The sequence below is a fragment of the Elgaria multicarinata genome, chromosome 9, assembly GCF_023053635.1.
Source record: "Elgaria multicarinata webbii isolate HBS135686 ecotype San Diego chromosome 9, rElgMul1.1.pri, whole genome shotgun sequence".
Taxonomy (NCBI): Eukaryota; Metazoa; Chordata; class Lepidosauria; order Squamata; family Anguidae; genus Elgaria; species Elgaria multicarinata.
In genome coordinates, this window is record NC_086179.1 from 38878612 (window position 1) to 38897761 (window position 19150).

Here is a 19150-nt window from a genome sequence, read left to right on the forward strand (position 1 = left end):
TCAGAACAATGGTCCAGAAGCAACATAGGGGGATAAACACACCCTCTTGCACATCCCCCATCCCAACCCCTGAGCTATCATTCTGAAACTTGGCAAGATTAATCCTGTCCCCACCCACCACCCCTCCAAGCCTCTGGTAGCCTCCAGGGGTGGAGCTTGGGGTGAGAAGTCCCCAGGCCCTATGGAGGGAGTCAAAGCCTCCGCAGGCCAAATGGAAACCTCTGCAGGCCCAATTTGGCCCCTGGGGCAGTTTTCCCATTCCTGCTATATTTCATGTCTCTCCTTGCTCCTACCTTAGGTGTAGGAATGCCACTAGAACACAAGAGCAGGAAGTGAGAAGTGCCATAGTAATGCCAATTTTTATAGTATCTTTCTTCACAAGCCAGGGATGTAAGTCAATTCTTAATTCCAATAGCACCACAAATAAAACAAACAGTAAGAAGCTGCAGTCCTCACCCCCACTCCAATCTTCAAAACAAAAAATACCTGTGCCATATATGGTATTAAAGAGTCACCAAAAAGGACACAGAGAAAGTAAGAGAAGATAAAAATCAGGATGATTTGTGTACCTTGCCGGAGGTAGTAAATGACTAGATTCAATCTAGCTTCAGGAATGACATCAACCAAGGGAGGAAGTACTTGAAGAGACCCTTCCCCTCCGCGGAATACCACCTGAAGAGGTATGAAGAAGTTAATCCCAAGGCTTCATTGAAAAACATGCTTTTGAAGAAAAGAAATAGGTGACACAATGCATATAAACAGGGAGAGAGTTCCAAGCCGGGTCATTAGGGAAAGTAAGACCACCTTCTGGTAGCTGCAAATGGTAGATTTAGAGAAGAGGAGGGATTTGGGAAACAACAGAATCAGGGAGACATGTGAAGGAATTCAGAAAATAAAATAAAGATATTAATAAAATACATTAACCATGACTACAAATATGTGAAACATTAATACCTTCTTTTTCTTCCCAACATTCAATTTGATTCCAGCTTATGGTATTAAGAGCTCTACAAGCCACATTTATACAAACTAGTGACTTTCACAATTGTTACTCACCAGATTATGCTTAATGAGTTCCTTAGCAAACTCAAAGGATGTTGAGGCACTGTCCATCAAACTCTTAAGCTCTGCCTTATAGTTTGTAAGAAATATAAAAAAGAGATGTAAAAAACAATGGATGAACAATAGGATACACTAACAATTATAACCAAGAGAAGTCATAATGATATTGCTTAAACATCTTATCTTGTGCATCCCAACTATTATTTGACTAATTCGCATAAAAGTTGCAAGTATACCAATTGGAAATACCTATATATAATCAGATAAACTGTACACTGACACAATGAAGGACTGCAATTAATTAGCACATCAAGAGCAGACACTAAAATATTACTGCCAAACAGAAGCTTGCCTCAAGAGAAAATGACTTGAGAGAAAAATAATTCTAACAATGTACCTCAGCAGCCTTCCCATTGTAGAGTCTGAAGTGATTACAAGCCTTTAGGTTAAGAGCAATGGTACTATCAGGAACCTGCTGAAGGTAAACGGCTAGCACCTCTTGTGACACATCATAGTAATCCAGTTTGTAGTAGCATAAGGCCACATATACATTGAGGGCCAAATATTCCCTGCAAAATTAAAATTAGTTAAGACATCAGTGTTTCTTGAGATAACTGCATTTCAAAAAGTTACTGTTACATTCAGTGGCAGAAAGCTCAAATTAACGCAAAAGGTTCCTTTCCCTTTAAAAACTGAGGCACAGACTTCTATGGAGTTCGTTATGCAGCCATGTTTCCGATTCAGTTTTAAGCAACTAAACCTAGCAAAGAAACTGCATGCACCAAATAACACTATTATAAGCCCTATCCCACACATTTACCTGAAAATTGAATCCCAATGGGATATACTTTCGATCAAATATGTTTTGGGATTGCTGCCTTAATACACTTTTTTTCCTTTAGCTATCCACATTTCAAGCAATATTGTGAGAGATCACGGGTAAAATTGCATGTCACTACTGTATTGCATCGGCCAGACTTTTGGTGATGTATGCAGTAAAATTTTAACAAAAAACAAGGATCTCAGAAGGCATAACTGCAACTGTTAGAAAGGTGCCCATTGAAATTTAGCAAAATGAGTATTAACAGCACTAGCAGAACTGGAAGAGTGCTTCTCCAATGAACTACTGCCACCAAAAAAATGTTAAATAAGTATAGAGAATAATAAACTGGGGAAGGAGAGGCTGGCCCAACCTGTTATCAAGCAGTATGCGTTTGTAAATATCAATAGCCTCTTGGTAGTGAGATCGCATATAATGAATAGATGCTAGGCTAAGCTGATCTTCTGTTATGTCCTGCAGATTTTGGTGGAAGCTCATCAGTTTCTTCTCATCACCAAACTAGAGTGAAAATATGATATATTTCAGAAGGAAGATAGTATTACACAGATGGCTAATATACTATACATACAACTGGCAGTAAATAATCATTCTTTACCCATATTTTCCTCCACCTCATCTTACCTTTAGAATCCACTTCTCTTTCCACTAACTTCATCCTACCTAACTGTGGGTCACCTGTCCCTTAGGTCACTTTCTGTCCCTTAGGTCGCACCTCTATCTACACTTCTAACAACACCATAGCTCAGGGGTAGGCAATTTATGGCCCTCCAGATTCAGCATACAACTCCCATGATCCCCCACCATTGGCTATCTTGGCTAGGGATAATGAGAGTTGTATGCCCAAACATCTGGAAGGCCACAGGTTGCCTACGACTGTGTACGTAGACAAGTGAGTTTCTCTTTCACTCAGACTACCCTTTCAAAAGTAAGATTTTAAATTAAAATTTGAGGAGGGGCTTGGAATCGGGGGAAGAACTGAATTTCAAAACATCTCAGGTGCACTCTATATACTTGCTTCTGAATTACAAACACTGTTTGTAATTTTTTTAATGCATACATACCTTGTGTGCTAGATGGAACAATAAACGATTCTGAAGTCTACTTTTGGGAGCTGAAAACAAAACCCAGAAGAATATATGAATGAATTTTATGCCAATATTTGGAGCAATTCAGGGTTTTCAAATGTATGTATTTACTCAGGCACACCACCCTAATAGTACAATCCTTTGCATGTCTTCTCAGAAGTAAACTCTGCTGAGCTTAACATGACTGAGACCCATAAAGTGTGTATAGGATTACAGCCTCAGTTACTCTTCTCACCTTTCAAGGCTGCCTGTTCAGCTTGTGTATACATTCCCAAGAAGAAGTAAGTGCACGCTAAATTCACCCAAACTTCCATGTTGCAGCCAGATTGCTTGGTCAAATTCTCATACTCCTGAAACAAATAATACTTTTTGATAGACTTTTGCTGTCGCCATGAAACACAAATTTAAAATCATTTAATTTCTTGTTTTAAGCAGCCCTGAGAATTTTGTTACAAATACTGTAAATAAATAAATAAACATGCAGATAATATTGCTGCTTGCTTCTATACTTTTATTTCACACATATTGGGCTGGTTCACATTATCAAAACACGCATAGTAGCTTGTGAGCTGCGGCGTGTGCCAGGCATGATTTGCATAATCACTGCCAAGGGCTTACTGTGTCATCTGAACCTGGGTGGCATGGCTTGTTGGAGGGTTTAAAAAAGCCTTAAATAACCAGTGGCCTCTGAGTTATTTGAGGGTTGTTTAACCCTCCAATAAGCCATGCTGCCCAGGTCTGGATGACATAAGCCATGGCTGGATGGTGATCAGGCAAATTGTGCCTGGCACGAGCCAGCCAACACCACTATTGTTTGTTTTGATCATACAAACTGAATCATTGTCTCAAAAATCCTTTCATCGGTGCTGTAAGGCAGATCAGTATTATTATAGCAACTTGTTCAACACTACCTATGCTGAGCATAACCCATGAATTTAACTGCAATGCTACACAGGTTCTCAGTTTTCCACAACCTAAAAAAAGTTCCAACTGATCAGGAACTCAAGATGCAAGATTATGAGGTAATTTTATTTCCACACTAAATTTTAACCCAGTAAATAAAATATCAAGTATTAAATAACCATACAGGTCTTTAGGAATCCATACAATTCGAACTAGTTAATTAATGTGAAAGGATTTAAAGCTAATTACAATCCTAAGTAGTGAACACCAGGACACAGTTCCACAGCCAGCTATTGATCTTTTAACCAAAACTAATGCACCAAATCTTACACAGAACTTCAAAACATGGAAGAAAATCTCAGCAATTTAAAGTTATCCCAAAGAAAATTTAAAATATTTGTGCTTGACAAATCAAAATCAACACTGCCACCTTGTGGTGAAAGAAACTCAAACAGAAACACTATTCAGTCCTAAAAAAAAAGGGGGTAATCATTGAGCTGCAGAAAGATTTTCCTATTCTAAAGTTCTGCAAGTTAATGTATGTAATCTAAAAACAATACCAAGGCCAATCAATTAGTTTGTAGCAAGCTATTAATTTGTACACCGCTTTCCTATTCAATATTCAAGAAAACTAGAATGTGTCATGTCCTCAATATCCTTCAAAGAGAGATGCAAACCTATTTGAAATACTTTGACATTTTATTTTAATTACTGCTCAGTTTATGAGTAATAGTTTGGTATTTAATTTCTTTCTTCACCAACATTAACTCTGAAGAGAGAAGTCTCATATAAGTAATACAGGTGATGTCCAAATTCTTTTCACACTTTCAGCACACTTTTACACCGACAGCTGTTTTTTTCTTCACATAAGCATAGGATTTTGGAAAATAGCATCACAAAACTGCCAATACAATCCTGTTAGCATGACTGATTTTCCATTTGTAAGCCAGATGAAATCATCATCATCCAGTGTGACAATATACAATTCTATCACAAGACATATAGCACAATGGTGTGCCTTCTTCCTTTCTCACTACTCCAGGACATGTCTTTCCCTCTCACTGTTCTTATTTTAGGGCAGCATCCCCCTTCCTTCCAAGAGGAAGCAGGATTTCCTCACCTCACCTCACCTCCAGTGCTCTTTTGTAGTCACCCAGATGGAAAGCACAATATCCAATCCAGAGGTCTGCATCTTCTTCCTGTTCCCCAACATGACGCTTAAACTTGCAAAAGAGGAAAAACAGATTAAAATGGTGCCCAATTGTGGGTACACTCAAGAAATTTTCAACATTATTTTATGGCAGCCTTGCAAACTGAAGTCATATGGTAGAAATACACAGTGTTTTCAGAGAGAAGGAAGGTTTTAACTCAGGCCTTAGCTAGACCTAAGGTTTATCCTGGGGTCGTCCCTGGCTGCTCCCAGGATCCCCTGTGTGTCATTTACATGAACAGGGATGACCCCAGGACGATCCCGGGATAAACCTTAGGTCTAGCTAAGGCCTCAGTCACTTTCAAAAGTCTTGTGTATACAATATGTAAAAATGTGTTAAGACAGGGTTGAACAGGGAGCAAACAAGCAGGCAAACATTCATATTGTGGTTTAATAAACCAAGATTCCCAGTTTATCATTTTGTATGAATGCAGCCATAGACTAATAGTAGCAAAGTCTTCTCAAAGAATAAACCTCTAGAAAAATGCAGCAGAAGTGTTATCATCTGGATATTAGAAACAAAAGTGGTTCAGAATAAGACCCTTATCCTAAACTGACATGAATAGGTATTCATAGACAACTTTGGTGAGCAACCTTGTTTATCCTCTTAAACTGGCTTAGTGTGTGTAGAACAACAGATTTCTTGTGGCTCAACAGGTCTTCCCTTTGGAGGCTCAGAATTACATACTCACCAACCATCCTCAGTACAACAAACAATACTGAAATGTATAAACAATCTTTGGGAACCAACCTTGTATACCCCAAAAAGCAAGGTATATAATAATGCCAACATAAATAGGCTGAGAAAGCACTGATGTTCCCTGACTATAGGTCTGGAGGAATCAGACAGAAAGAAGAGGACGGATAATCAATCTCCCCCCCCCGCCCCCGACATCCCCCCACCCCTCAAATTCAGTTACCAAAACAGCATCTATCCTCAACCAGTACGCCCATCCCCAGAACAACCCTGAGAGCTTGTCTCTGGCAACTCCTTGTGCAGGGCCTCGTCCCATTCCATTGTCCAAGTTGCATGCCTGGTACCTCCAGTAAGGCGATGGCCCCAGTGAAGTCTCGCTGGGTCTGCAGCTCTTCCAGCTGCGGGATCCGCTTGCCTTTCTTTTTGCGCTTCTCAGCAGACTGAGGACCACCTCCGACGGCGGGCTTGAGCCGCGAGAGCATCTGCAAAGGGCGAGGAAAACAGAGAGCAGAGACAGGTGAGACAAGCGCACACACTTCGCAGGAACCCTTTAAAACATCCCTGTCTCCTGCCCCTCACCATCTTGCCCGCAGGCCTGATCCGCAACTACTACCGCCGCCCGCTGCCTTACTGCCTCACCAAGGACTCCGTTACCCTGGCAACCGCGTGGGCGGGAGGTAGTTAGGGAATCTGGACAGGGAGACATCAAATAACGGCCGGGTGGCAACTGCCATCCATACTCACAGTTCCGCTGCCGATCCCACACCAGGTCCTTGTGAAGGGCCTCCGGAATTGCGAGCACGTTAGCGACGTAGGAGAGGGCGGCGGGCGGGGACTCAGCCTTGTTTTGGGAGGGCGGAGGAAGGAGAGGCCCCATTTGGCAAAAAGCGAAGGTCTCCATCGAGGCTGCGTTTCGCTGGCAGGAGCTGCGCAGTTCGTTCGTAAGAGCGCGGCGAACCTCGTGGTAGGGAGGACGCATTCCCCCTCCCAGAGGCGCGAGCGTACACACACAGACAGACAGACAGACAGACACACACACACACACACACACACACACACACACACACACACACACACTTGCGTGATTTGTATGTTTTTAGAATTATGCATACTTGAAAGGATCAAATGAAAAAAGGATTGAAGATGCCCTGCAGTTTAACCGTGTTTTCTTTATATTCTTTTAGATTCCATTCGGTATTAAATTTATTAAGTCCCAAGCTGTTTACAAGCAAGTCTGGAAAATTCAGCGCCTGCCTTGGATGGGATTGAACAGGGGGTTACAGTTAGGAATTGCAATAGGATTAACAACACACACACGTCCTAGTACTGCTGTAGCGTTATGAAGGAAGGCACGATCTGCCAGAAGTTTATGTCATAATATACATGTATTACAACTCAATCCTATACACATAACTACCCAGAAGTAAATCCCATTGTTTTCAATAGGGCTTTCTCCCAAGCGTTATAGGATGGTAGACTGCAGCTGGAACTCAATGGGACTTACTTCTAAGTAGACACGCAAAGGATGGCTTTTTTATTTTTAAGGTGCTACGAATCTCTCTGTTGTTTTATTGCGAGAGACTTAACACAGTTACCTCTGTGGAAAGTATTAGCCTTCAGAAATTTGTGATTGTGCAAAAAACCCGCCCACATTTTGAGCTTCAAGGAAGGAAGAAATTTAAGGTGGTTATTTGATGACAACACTTGATTTATGAACGAGTTACTTTTTAAAAAAGAATAAAGTTTAATTCAAGTACCTTGCTGAACCAATCAAATTGAAATCTATATGGCTATATATGGCTCGGGTCCAGGTTATTTGAAAGACTGTATTCTCCCTTATGAGCCTGCCCGTGCTTTGAGATCTTCTGGAGAAGCCCTTCTTTCTGTCCCACCATCTTCACAGGTGCGCTTGGTGGGAACATGGGAGAGGGCCTTCTCGGTGGCTGCTCCAGTGCTTTGGAACTCTCTTCCCAGGGAAGCTAGACTGGCTCCCTCCTTGATGGGCTTTTGAAAGCAGGCTAAAACATGTTTGTTCCAGCAGGCCTTTGGAGAATAATCTGGCCCTCCATCCGTGTTAATGACATAATTTCGTTGTGTATTTTAAACCTTTTTTTCCCAATGTATGTTTTAAACTTTGTAAGGCTGCCTTGAGGCCCAGTATTGGGCAAAAGGTGGGATACAAATAAATAAATATTATTATTATTATTATTATTATTATTATTATTATTATTATTAATAATAATAATAGCTATAGGAGGAGCCTGGCCTATTTTAGGGCATGTTTGTTGAAAAATGGGTTGAATATCAAAATCATTTTTTCGATTTCACTCTAGATTGTCAGTTACTTAGAGCAGTGGTGGAAATGTTTCTTTAATTATTTGCAAGCAGTTTTCAGTGATGGCTGTTCTTACAAAAATGGAATCAGCTGAAGAGTTCCTAGCACTAACAACCAGAAGCCATTGAGAAGCTATAACATCTTTCTTCCTTAACAGATTTTTTGTGGTAAGAAAAAAAGTCAGAAGAACCAATGGAAAAACATGGGGGGGTTATGAGTGGAAGATGATACCATCTAGATCCACCCCCATTAAAATTCCAGGAATGCGGCAGCGCTGTCTGGAAGCAGCATCCTAGGTTTCATCTGAAGGATGGAAGACATTTTAAAATACATTTGTCAACTCTCGTTCTGTTGTTCATTTTAAAAATGTATATAACATTTTAGCTCTTTATACCATTCTGAGTTTTGGGGGAAATGTTTTAAAAGAACTTTTTTTAGGCTTTTACGTGATCATGTATTGTTGCAATTAGCTCCAGTAGCAGCACTAAATTTAATTTCCTTTGGATGAGAAAGCATTGGAGATTTTAAAATGTTTTTGTAATGTTTACTTGATTTTCAAAAATAAAAAGAATGTAACTGGAATCAATCCAGCATTTATAGAAAGCAACAAATAAGATACCTCACAATAGATCCTCAGAAAAAGATATTGAACCATTTTCAGTTTGACCACAGCTCTCTGTCCCTCTGTATTTTCAAAACTGCCAGTGCTGTTTTACACAATCTGCCAAGTTTGTCACAGTACCCCACACCCTGCAGGTCAATTGTACAATTTAACTAAGAACTGTTATTGATTTGTCTAGGCCAAGATTGTCTGGACCAGGAGATTATGCAGGCCCAACCTCTCATATAGGCTTCTGCTGTAAACGTATTTATTTAAAATATTTATAGGCCGCCTTTCAGGGTAGGAGCCCTAAGGCAGTGTGCAACAATAAAATGTATATAATAAAATTCATAATACAAAACTAATGTAATAAAAGCAGCAAAAGTTCCACAAAACAAACATCTGCAGTAGACAGAGCATATAACACAATTACACCTATAACCCAGTCCTATATTTCAGGGGAAGGCCGGACTAGAGAAGCAAGTCTTCAGGATCTTCTTAAAGGCCTGCAATGATGGGGCTTGACAGATTGTTCATAGCAACTTATTCCAGAGGTGTGGGGCACGATGGCTCTCTTGTGCTTGCCCACCTAATTGCTCTCACAGGTTGGCAAATAAGAAGGGCTCTTGCTGATCTTAAAGTCTGGGCAGGCTGATGAGGGTGAAATAATTTGGTCCACACCGTTTAAGGCCAAAACCACCACTTTAGATTGGTCTCAGAAACACACAGGAAACCAGTAAAACAGTTTCTTCCCCTTCATTTGCATGGTGTACTAGTATTGAGGCCTTAAAGAGGCAATATACAACATTGGGGGTCAGTGTACCCATGTTTGAGTAATTACAGATATGTTATTTATGTAAGTTTTAAGAAGCTGAAGGGCTGCTTAATTAGGTCCCAGGACACTAGGGATTTTGTCACAAAATACTATACAAAAATGCTTGCAGCACTGTTCAGAGTATATTATTGGGATATGTTGGTTTATATTTACAACCTTATTTAGTTATTGCCAGACTGGGCTTCTGGCCAATAACCATATAGCAGAGTTTTTGCAGCGGTTTCCAGCAAAGTCAGCACAGACACAGATTAAGACTGAGACTTTCAGTAGGTTTAAACAAACCTTTACTGGCATATAAAAATATAATTTAGTTATGGCAATCACAAATACAAATACTTACATACGGTCAGTCAATACAGCTCTGATACAGTGATCATTACTGAGTGATCATTTCTGATCTCTGATACATGTACATGGGAATACATTCCTTTTTATAGGCTAACTGTACAGTGATGCAACTGCTTGCAATCCCTTAATTGAAACAAGTTACCAATTATTCAATCATGACATCAATGTCCAGGTGCAACATTGACCTTTAAGTTTTCTGCTGAGTCTTCTGATTCCTCCAGCTCCTCAGCAATTAGTAAATCCATGGAAACATAACCAGGATCCATTCCAGGATCCAACACCCCTTCTTATGTTTACACAGGATTTAACAACACATTGTACAGTTATTTACATTTTTCCTCCCTGAAACCTAAAGTTTCACAAACTTCCCTGTGTTTGGTGGGACCTAGTGGTTTTGTGAACATGTCAGCAAGGTTTTCTTTAGACTCACAATAAACTACACAATAAACTCCACTTGTTTTGTGTTCTTTCATGTTTTGAAAAATTGTGGCTATGTGCTTTAACTTTAACTGTCACTGGCTTCTCCACCAGGACCTAAAAGTCCTTTATTTAACTGGATTAGCCAAGCAACCTTACCATACACCAGCACAATACTTAGCCTCATAGGAAAAACTTCACTTGCTTCCTATCTTTTCAAACGTCATCATAAACCTGCTGAGAATAGTAACAAAACAGACAATCAAACTGTTCACTAAACATAACATTTTCTCACCACCAAATGATACAAGCCTGAAGTTGCTAAAGCTGTTTCTTTTGCAGGTTGCTTCACATATTCACTTCCATGGGGCTTTTTCCCTTTGCAATCCTGCAATCACATTGCTTAGCAAAAACTTCTTTCACCTGCTTGATCCTTTTTCAATCCTAGGAAAAACTCTTTCCAACAACAAAAGATTTAAACATTTGGAAGAACATTCAATTTCAAACTGCCTCCTTAACTTTTCTGACAACCAGCCGAGGCTTGAATTTCTTCACCCCTTCTCAAACTGCTTGTGTCTAAACACCTTCCTGCAGCTTAGAGATTTTTGCCCTGCTGGCAAACTCGTCTCTTCCTTAAAGACTCCTGTCTCTTTAAGACTGTTTCTTTTCTTTTGCTCGGCACTTTCCCACTGCTGCCTCTCTAAAGAATTCAACTTCTTTACTTCAGAGTAAGAATTAGGCTCATAATTCACACAGCAAGCTTCAAAGCCGTATTAACTATTAAGGTTATTAACTCTTTGACTGCGTCTTGGAGCTTCTTCCTGCTGCTCTTCCTGCCTTAACTCTTGAGCCTCTACACTCTGACGGTTAACCAATAACTCAGGCTCCTGCCTGCTTTCTAGTTCTACCAGCACTTCCGGGTTGTCGTGCACCCTTTTCCAATTCGCTTCATTAAATTTAGCTGATCTAGAGACCACTATCCTTCCCCCTTCGCACAAGAACCTCCAGTTGTTGTGATCATAACCTACAAGGCGCAATCTGATTGCTTTGGGAGAAAAAGTACGTCTCTGTGAAATTGGAACATTTACAACAGCAAAACTTCCCCAAGTTCTCAAGTGCTGTAGATTTGGTTTCCTGTTGTAAAGCAAAAAGAAAGGAATGTTATTTATGGTTTTAGTCCAAGTCCTGTTGCAAAGGTAATTGGCTGCCACAAACGCTTCTCCCCACAATTGTGGCTCTGCATCGGCGTCCTTCAACAAGCACTCCATTTTTTCTTTAAGCACGCCGATGTGCCTCTCAACATTGCCGTTCTGATGCAGTGTCCTTGGGCTGCATAATTTATGGCTTATTCCAGTCTTTTTACAAAACTGCTTAAAACGGTTCGATTGGAATTCACCTCCACGATCCGTCAATAGCTGCCGGATCTGCTTCTGGAGTTTTCTCTCTATGAATTTAACCCATTCCTGCACTGTGCCTAAACATTCAGATTTGTGCTTTAACAAATATACCCACGAAAAACGGGTTTTATCATCCAGAATGACTAAAGCATATCTGGCTCCTCCATAGCTCTCTGGAAACGGGCCGGTCAGATCCATGTGTACCAGTCCCAATACGTGTTGACTCCGCCAGTCTCTGACACGTGGAATATTCCTTTCCTTAGACTTGGCAACTTTACAAATCAAACAATCCAGAAAATTGTTGCACTTCTGAACTTTTACACCCTCTGAAAAATTCAGAGTTTTGTTCAGAACTTTAAAACTTGAATGTCCAAGTCTCCTATGTAAAACATGGATGCAATTGTCATGGTTAGGAACATTTTCAAAGGTTTCCATACAACCTGCTTGCACCTCTGGAGTTTCTTCCTCATTTGGATTGTCCTGTATAAAATACAATCCATTCTGCAGCCTTGCAGTTCCTCTTAGGAGTCCATGCTTCCGAATAAAGCATTTGTCTTTTTCAAAAGACACACAGAAACCTTTTTCTGTTAAACTTGACACTCCTAGAAGAGAATAACTTAAACTGGGAACAAACAATGCATTATCAAAGCATTCTTTCAAAAAAGGTAGTCTGCACGAGCCTTCGCCAGACACTTGAACTTTTTTGCCATCAGCCAGCGTGATTGATTTTTCAGAAGAGTCCCTGAAGTCCTGGAAGAAGTCAGGTCTATTCGAAATCACTGTAGAAGAACCAGAGTCTATGAGCCACTGGAAGCTCTTTCCTTCTGCTTGCTTGCAGAGTTGACTCCTTGCTTCTGCCGTCACTAGCTGCACTGATTTATTCTTCCCTCGGTCCTCTTTGTTGGGCTCTGATTGTAATTTAACTCTACAATCCTTTTGCAAATGTCCCAACTTCTGGCACCTGAAGCACCGTAGAGGTTTCTTAGGTTTGGGCTTGCTCGAAGTTGAAAACGCTGACTCATTTTCCTCCTTCTTCACCAAAGCCTTAACCCCTTCATACCCAGACCATTTTGCAAACACGTCTGGTTTGTCGCCTGAACTGCTTTGGGCTGACTTTCTCAAAGTCCTCTTTTGACATTCTTCTATCAATCTGCCCGATATCAAATTTAAAGTCATGTCCTGGATCCGCATTGCTTCTAAAGTTGTCACCAGCACGTCCCAGGACGGTGGTAAGCTCGACAGAACCACATACGTTTTCATTTCGTCACTCAGAGGTAAGCCTGCTGCATTTAGACTTTCAAAACAGTCTCTTAATTTCTGCAAATGGGCTTTTACATCTTCTCCCTCTTTCATCAGTGTACGGTAGAGCTTTCTGGTTAAACTTATTCTAGCTCCTGCGGTATCTCTAACATAAACAGTTCTCAATTTAGTCCAGATAACATCAACTGTGTCTTCTCTGCTTATATACGACAGTTGGTCATTTCTCATGGACAAAACAATGTGGGCTTTTGCCCGCTCAGCGCGACGTCTCCACACCTGTAAATCTGCTGCATTCAAATCTTCTGCTGGGGCATCTGTTACAACCTCCCACAGATAAAGATTTCTCAGGCTCATTTCTAATTTAAATTACCATGACATGTAATTTTCGTCTGTAAGTAATTCCATAGGGACAGTGTTCCCAATGTTTAATGCCATACTTTCAATTTAACAGGTTGTTTCTGATATACAACCCCTTCAGTGGTTTAATTTCTTTTAGGGCCTGACCAGCTATACAGTTTCAGCTTCCTCAGCGCCCCCTTAAATTCAAAACCACTCTTGCCAGTTCTCTCCGTGTGATTTTTCAGACACCAGCTATACGAAATAGCTTTCCGGCTGTCTGTTCCTACGACTTTCAACAAAAACGCTCAGGAATTTAATCAACCACGGCTTAATTCTTCAGTCCTACTGTTCTTGCTGTAACCACTCTGCTTGCTGGTTGTTTTTAGGGGCTGGGCCCATAACCTATTGGGATATGTTGGTTTATATTTACAACCTTATTTAGTTATTGCCAGACTGGGCTTCTGGCCAATAACCATATAGCAGAGTTTTTGCAGCGGTTTCCAGCAAAGTCAGCACAGACACAGATTAAGACTGAGACTTTCAGTAGGTTTAAACAAACCTTTACTGGCATATAAAAATATAATTTAGTTATGGCAAATACAAATACTTACATACAGTCAGTCAATACAGCTCTGATACAGTGATCATTTCTGATCTCTGATACATGTACATGGGAATACATTCCTTTTTATAGGCTAACTGTACAGTGATGCAACTGCTTGCAATCCCTTAATTGAAACAATCAAGTTACCAATTATTCAATCATGACATCAATGTCCAGGTGCAACGTTGACCTTTAAGTTTTCTGCTGAGTCTTCTGATTCCTCCAGCTCCTCAGCAATTAGTAAATCCATGGAAACATAACCAGGATCCATTCCAGGATCCAACATATATTTCATAATATTTCAATTATGACAATATTTCCCCAAGATTATTGCTAATGCTTACTTGCCTCAATAAAAGAGAAAGCCCCCATAGCTGAAAACAATCAATAGCTTAATGTCTCTGGTTTGTAATAGGTCTTTTAACTGCTGTTTTATTGATCTTTTTGTTACTGGTTTTTTAATTGTTCATACATTGTTTTTCATGTAATTGTATATTTTGTACAGTGTTTTGATGCTTTTTTAAAACTGGAAGAACAATTTAGAAATGTTATAAATGTATCAGCCTTTGTTTATGTAAACAGAGACAAGAGAAGAGCTTAATAGTCTGTGATGTGAAAAAGCCTCTTTATACTCAAATAAAAGCTTGCTATCTCAAGCCTGAGGCATAAGCAGAATGTCCTGTCATTCCTGGGCTAAATTATCTGTGCACAAATGAGATGATTTAACAATAATTTAAATTGCTTAGAATCCTTTTACTGAGTTCAATAGATTTTAGATCCACAGGCATTGCTATTGTTTAGTGGCGATGCACATGACTTGAATGAATAAAGGGTTATGTTCAGTCTCAGTGGATGCCAAGAAAGGTGCCTAGGAGTGCACTGGACCTGCAGGAATGCTCCCTACCTCTGGAGTAGATAGTATTGGAATAGATGGACCAGTGATCTGACTCAGGGAGTTTCATATGTTCATACATTGGTCAAGATCTTAATTTTCCAAGTTATTAAATTGCGATTGTCTAAGGTCTAATGCAATAATGTAATTCATTCATTCAAGATACTGCAAGCTTTCACCTGTATCAAATCCACTTGAAAATTATAGAGAGAGAGACTGTGTGTTAACATTCCCATTCAGCCATGAAGTTCACACCGTGATCTTGGGCTAGTTACTTTCTGACAGAGTTGTTAATGGAGAGCCAAGCAAGATCTGACACTTTGAAAACAGTTTGAAAACTGTATATGGAGTGTGCCCTGGGCCCCAACAGTTGTCATTAGTGTTATAAATGTTTTAAAGCAGTAGTGTAGATCCCGAGGGAGCAAACTTTAGAAGAAATGAGGATAGAAATGATAACTGCAACACACTTTAGAGAACTCAGATTGCTTCACATACACTATTTTACTCATCTTTCTTTACAAGTCCCTCATAAGCTAGTTGAGAGAGCAATCCCATAAGCTAGTTGAGAGAGCAATCCTATCTGGCCCCTAGACAGTGTCTAAGGGCCATAGGATTTTTCGAATTCCTGGACCTGAGGCCGGAGACAGTGCTCGGACGAGCTCCCCTCCCTCGCAGCCCATGGGGAAAGAACACGCTGCCCGCCCGGTGCCTCTGCTAGCTCGGAGAAAAGGGAAGGGGGCGGGCCAGAGGAGGGGACGTCTTAGCCGTATAGCTAAAATGCGGGAGTGGGGGAGCACCGAGGCGAAGCTTGCCTCCGCCGCTGCTCCTGCTGTGCTTTGGATACTCGTAAGCCTCCAAGTTGAGAGGCATATAAGCATCCGAGGGCAGATCCAAGCTGCGCCTTTAACTTGCTACATGTTGAGAGCAGCAAAAGGGTAAACCTTTAACAAAAATATGGGAGTTTGGTGAAGTTTTATATTAAAAGCCAATGAGAGGCTCAAAAAGGCAGTGTCTGGGCAAGTAAACAATTAAATCAATTCAGTAACCCAGGGGAGACTCCTCAAGGCTTCTTCTTTTTTAGCAGTGTACTCCTTGCAGATAAACGATCGTCTCAATATGTACTGCTTGCAATGTAGACGTGTACTAATAAGCAAAAGTCCTATGAGGAGCTAAGCTTTTTGCAGTAGTAATAACATAAAAAGCCAAAAAAGCACGTTTCTCTCTCTTTCAAATAGTTGCCATATGTCAAAGAGGAAAAGATTGAATGATTAGTACATTCTTGTTCTATAATTTTGATGCACTCCAGAAGAATTTTTCAAAAGGTCTTGGATAATAATTAGAAGGAGTGGTTTTCAGTAGACCTGTGGCAGGAACAGGGAACAATTTTGAGGGGGGGGGGATGATGTCAGGAGGTTCCCCTCCCCGCAATTCTCATACAGTCCCCAGACCATAGACAAACTTAGTTTCATTCTTTTGAAAACAGTGTAGTGGTCCAGGAGAATGCAGCTAATCCTGGTACTAAATTCTATTCACATTGGTGTTTATCCTGGCAGAATGCTTTAAGAACTGACCTTAGGATTGTTTTACATGTTGTATTTTTCTCATGAGGATTCCTGCCACATGGAATCATGGCCAAGTTATACCATGTCCCTGTATTGCTCAAATGCTTTTGTGTTGAAATACTGATACTACATTTGTATTGGAATACAAACATATTTCAGCATGTGGAGTATGGGCAAATATGAAGTAGTCTAAGGACACTGCAAAAATGTAGGAGGTTTATTGGATTTTCAAATGATTCTTATGCATGTATAGTCCCAGAAGGCAAATCCTAGTTCTGGGTTTGCCTTGTATTTGTGCCTCCCCCATATATATACTCCTCCCTTTTCCACAGCATCACCAGCCACACCCACTCAGTCCAACATTCCGTATTCCCTAGACGTATTCACGCAGGCATACCTAAGGGAATAGAAATGTGGGTAACGCCACAACAACCAATGAACTGGAGGAGGAAGGAGAAGGGGCAGTGTAGAGTGAAGCGGAAGAGCAAACAAATGAAAACACATGTGAAAGGGACCATGTGTGATGGAGCCCTTGCAGCGCTTATGAAACGGAGGTAAAAAATGCGGAGGCAAACCAGAGAGAAAAAAATAGGTGTGATGGAGCCCAGAGTCTCAATACTTCCCTTGCCCGTCCACTACCTGTCTTGCTCACCCCTTTTTAAAAAAATCCTCTTTCTTCTCCCTGTTATCTCTTTTCCTTCTATTCCACCTGCCTTTCTATCAGGTTCTTAGTCTCAGCCTCAGCCTATTCTGGATGCTTCCTTTGGCCACCTTTCTTCTGAGTTTTCTGTCCCTTAGCTTCCTAGGATTTATTCCCAATCCAGGAAGGAAAGGAAAGGAACCTCTCGTGCAAGCACTGAGTCATTACTGACTCTTGAAGGGACGCCAGCTTTTCGCTGAAGTTTTCTTAGCAGGCCTTATAGCGGGGTGGTTTGCCGTTGCCTTCCCCGGCCATTATTACTTCCCCCCCCCCCCCGCTAACTGGGTACTCATTTTACTGACCTCGGAGGATAGAAGGCTGAGTTGACCCAAGCCGGCTGCCTGAAACTAGCTTCCACTGGGATTGAACTCAGGCCATGGGGAGAGTTTCAGCTGCAGAAACTGCTGCTTTACCGCTCTGCACCACACAAGGCTCTTTCCCAATCCAGACTGACCCACAAAACTATTTTTCCTCAAAGGAACCCAAGGCAGTGTACTTACTCCTCCTCCTCTCCATTTTTATCACCACCACAACAACAATCCTGTGAGGTAGGTTGGTCTGAGAGTCTGTGACTGGCTCAAAGTCACCCAGTGAGCTTCCATGGCCAAGTGGGGACTAGAAACTGGATCTCCAAACTCCCAGTCCAACACTTTAACCACTACACCAAACTGGTTATTCCTCCTCAGATCCCCATGGAGGGATACCTGCACCCCACATTGCCTTCAGAGCTCACAGACTGCTCTCCACCTGCTCAATCCCTTCTGTCTCAAATTACAGTTTAATCACCTATAAATCTTGGACACATCCTTAATGGGGTCAGGGCAGGGGGGCTTATAGATCACCTGTCCATATAGCCTTCATATTACAGGGATGATGGAAACCATTCTCTAGCAATTACTTCCCAAAAACAGACATTCCTAGACCTCTAAGAAACATTAACCACTCATCCTAGATCCAGGGTGCTTCCAGATAAAGGGTTCTCTGGGCTAACAATTAAAAATCATTGTGTAGCTGTTGTATATTTCCTTCCTAGTTTTGTTTTGTTTTTTTCTGGTAAGAAAAAAAGACAGAAGAAACATTGGGAAAACACATCAGAGGTGCACAACACACAGCATGCATGTGGCCTCCAGTGCAGCCCCTGCCACCCCCACCATGCAGCCAAAAACCAAAAATCACCAAAAATTGACAGCAAACAACTATGGGATGCTACCAAGCTAAATTTGGCCATTGTATCATTCCATAATATTAAAAGCCCCATTCTCAAAGTCCTCTCTTTTTGGCTCCTCTTCAAAACAACAGTTAAATCAGTAAAATCCTAATCCAGCTTGCATTGTCCTTATAATTTAGGTTTTAATTTATTGCCCTTATAATTTAGCATGCTAGGAAATATATTGAGTATTTTAAAACTTGTAATTTGGTCTTGGAAAAATTTCTTTTATGAGCTAGAATGTAGCTCTAGATCATGGAAAATCACGATGGTTTTCTGTACCTAATGCTTCGGTCGTTTGCACAATTGGTGTTAAATTTCCTGTTTATTCAAAAATAATCTCTGAAAGGTTATAAAGGTTATATTGTTTGTTCAAACTGACTGTGAATGATCCCACAGCTCAATTATCAATTTTAAAAGATAATTTAACGGTGCAATCAATCATATCATATACGTGAAAGGAAGTACAGTTTCTCCTCAAAAAGAAGGAAGAGGATAAAAAGAAGGAAGAGAATGAAATGACTATTATGCAGTGTATTAACAGGGTTTTTGTTATCTCTACTTCCATGGACATTTTCTCTTTAAATTACCAAATTTAGTAAAAGTAAATTTGAATATATGACTAAATGATGTATTTTTAAAACTAAATCTGAACCTGAATCTCAACCTACCTCACAGGGATGTTGTTGTGAGGATAGGAATGGAGAGGAGGAGTATGTAAGCCACGTTGGGTTCCTTGGAGGAAAAAAAGTGGGATATTAATTAATTAATTAATTAAGGTGATGATCAGTTTAGGTTAGGGCTACCCTTACCATTAGGTAGAAACAACCCCCACCCACCCCAGCAGCATGTTTT

At 40.7% G+C, this 19150-nt stretch overlaps 1 protein-coding gene across 3 annotated transcripts in view; it reads right to left on the bottom strand.

The window, feature by feature from the left end:
- IFT56 (intraflagellar transport 56) overlaps positions 1-6585 on the bottom strand; it is a 33999-nt gene extending 27414 nt beyond the window's left edge. Inside the window, exons 1-9 of one of the 3 annotated variants that reach the window (XM_063133648.1) lie at positions 6543-6585; positions 6143-6280; positions 5022-5114; positions 3224-3338; positions 2965-3014; positions 2256-2401; positions 1460-1631; positions 1057-1131; positions 570-672 (exon numbers count right to left, since the gene is read on the bottom strand). In XM_063133648.1, the coding sequence (XP_062989718.1) occupies positions 570-672; positions 1057-1131; positions 1460-1631; positions 2256-2401; positions 2965-3014; positions 3224-3338; positions 5022-5114; positions 6143-6280 (892 nt within the window). In that variant the 5' untranslated portion in view covers positions 6543-6585. Of the gene's footprint in view, positions 1-569; positions 673-1056; positions 1132-1459; positions 1632-2255; positions 2402-2964; positions 3015-3223; positions 3339-5021; positions 5115-6142; positions 6281-6377; positions 6443-6542 lie in introns of those variants that run through there. The other 2 variants (XM_063133647.1, XM_063133649.1) reach the window with 2 other exon arrangements.
- Positions 6586-19150: the final 12565 nt, after the last annotated feature.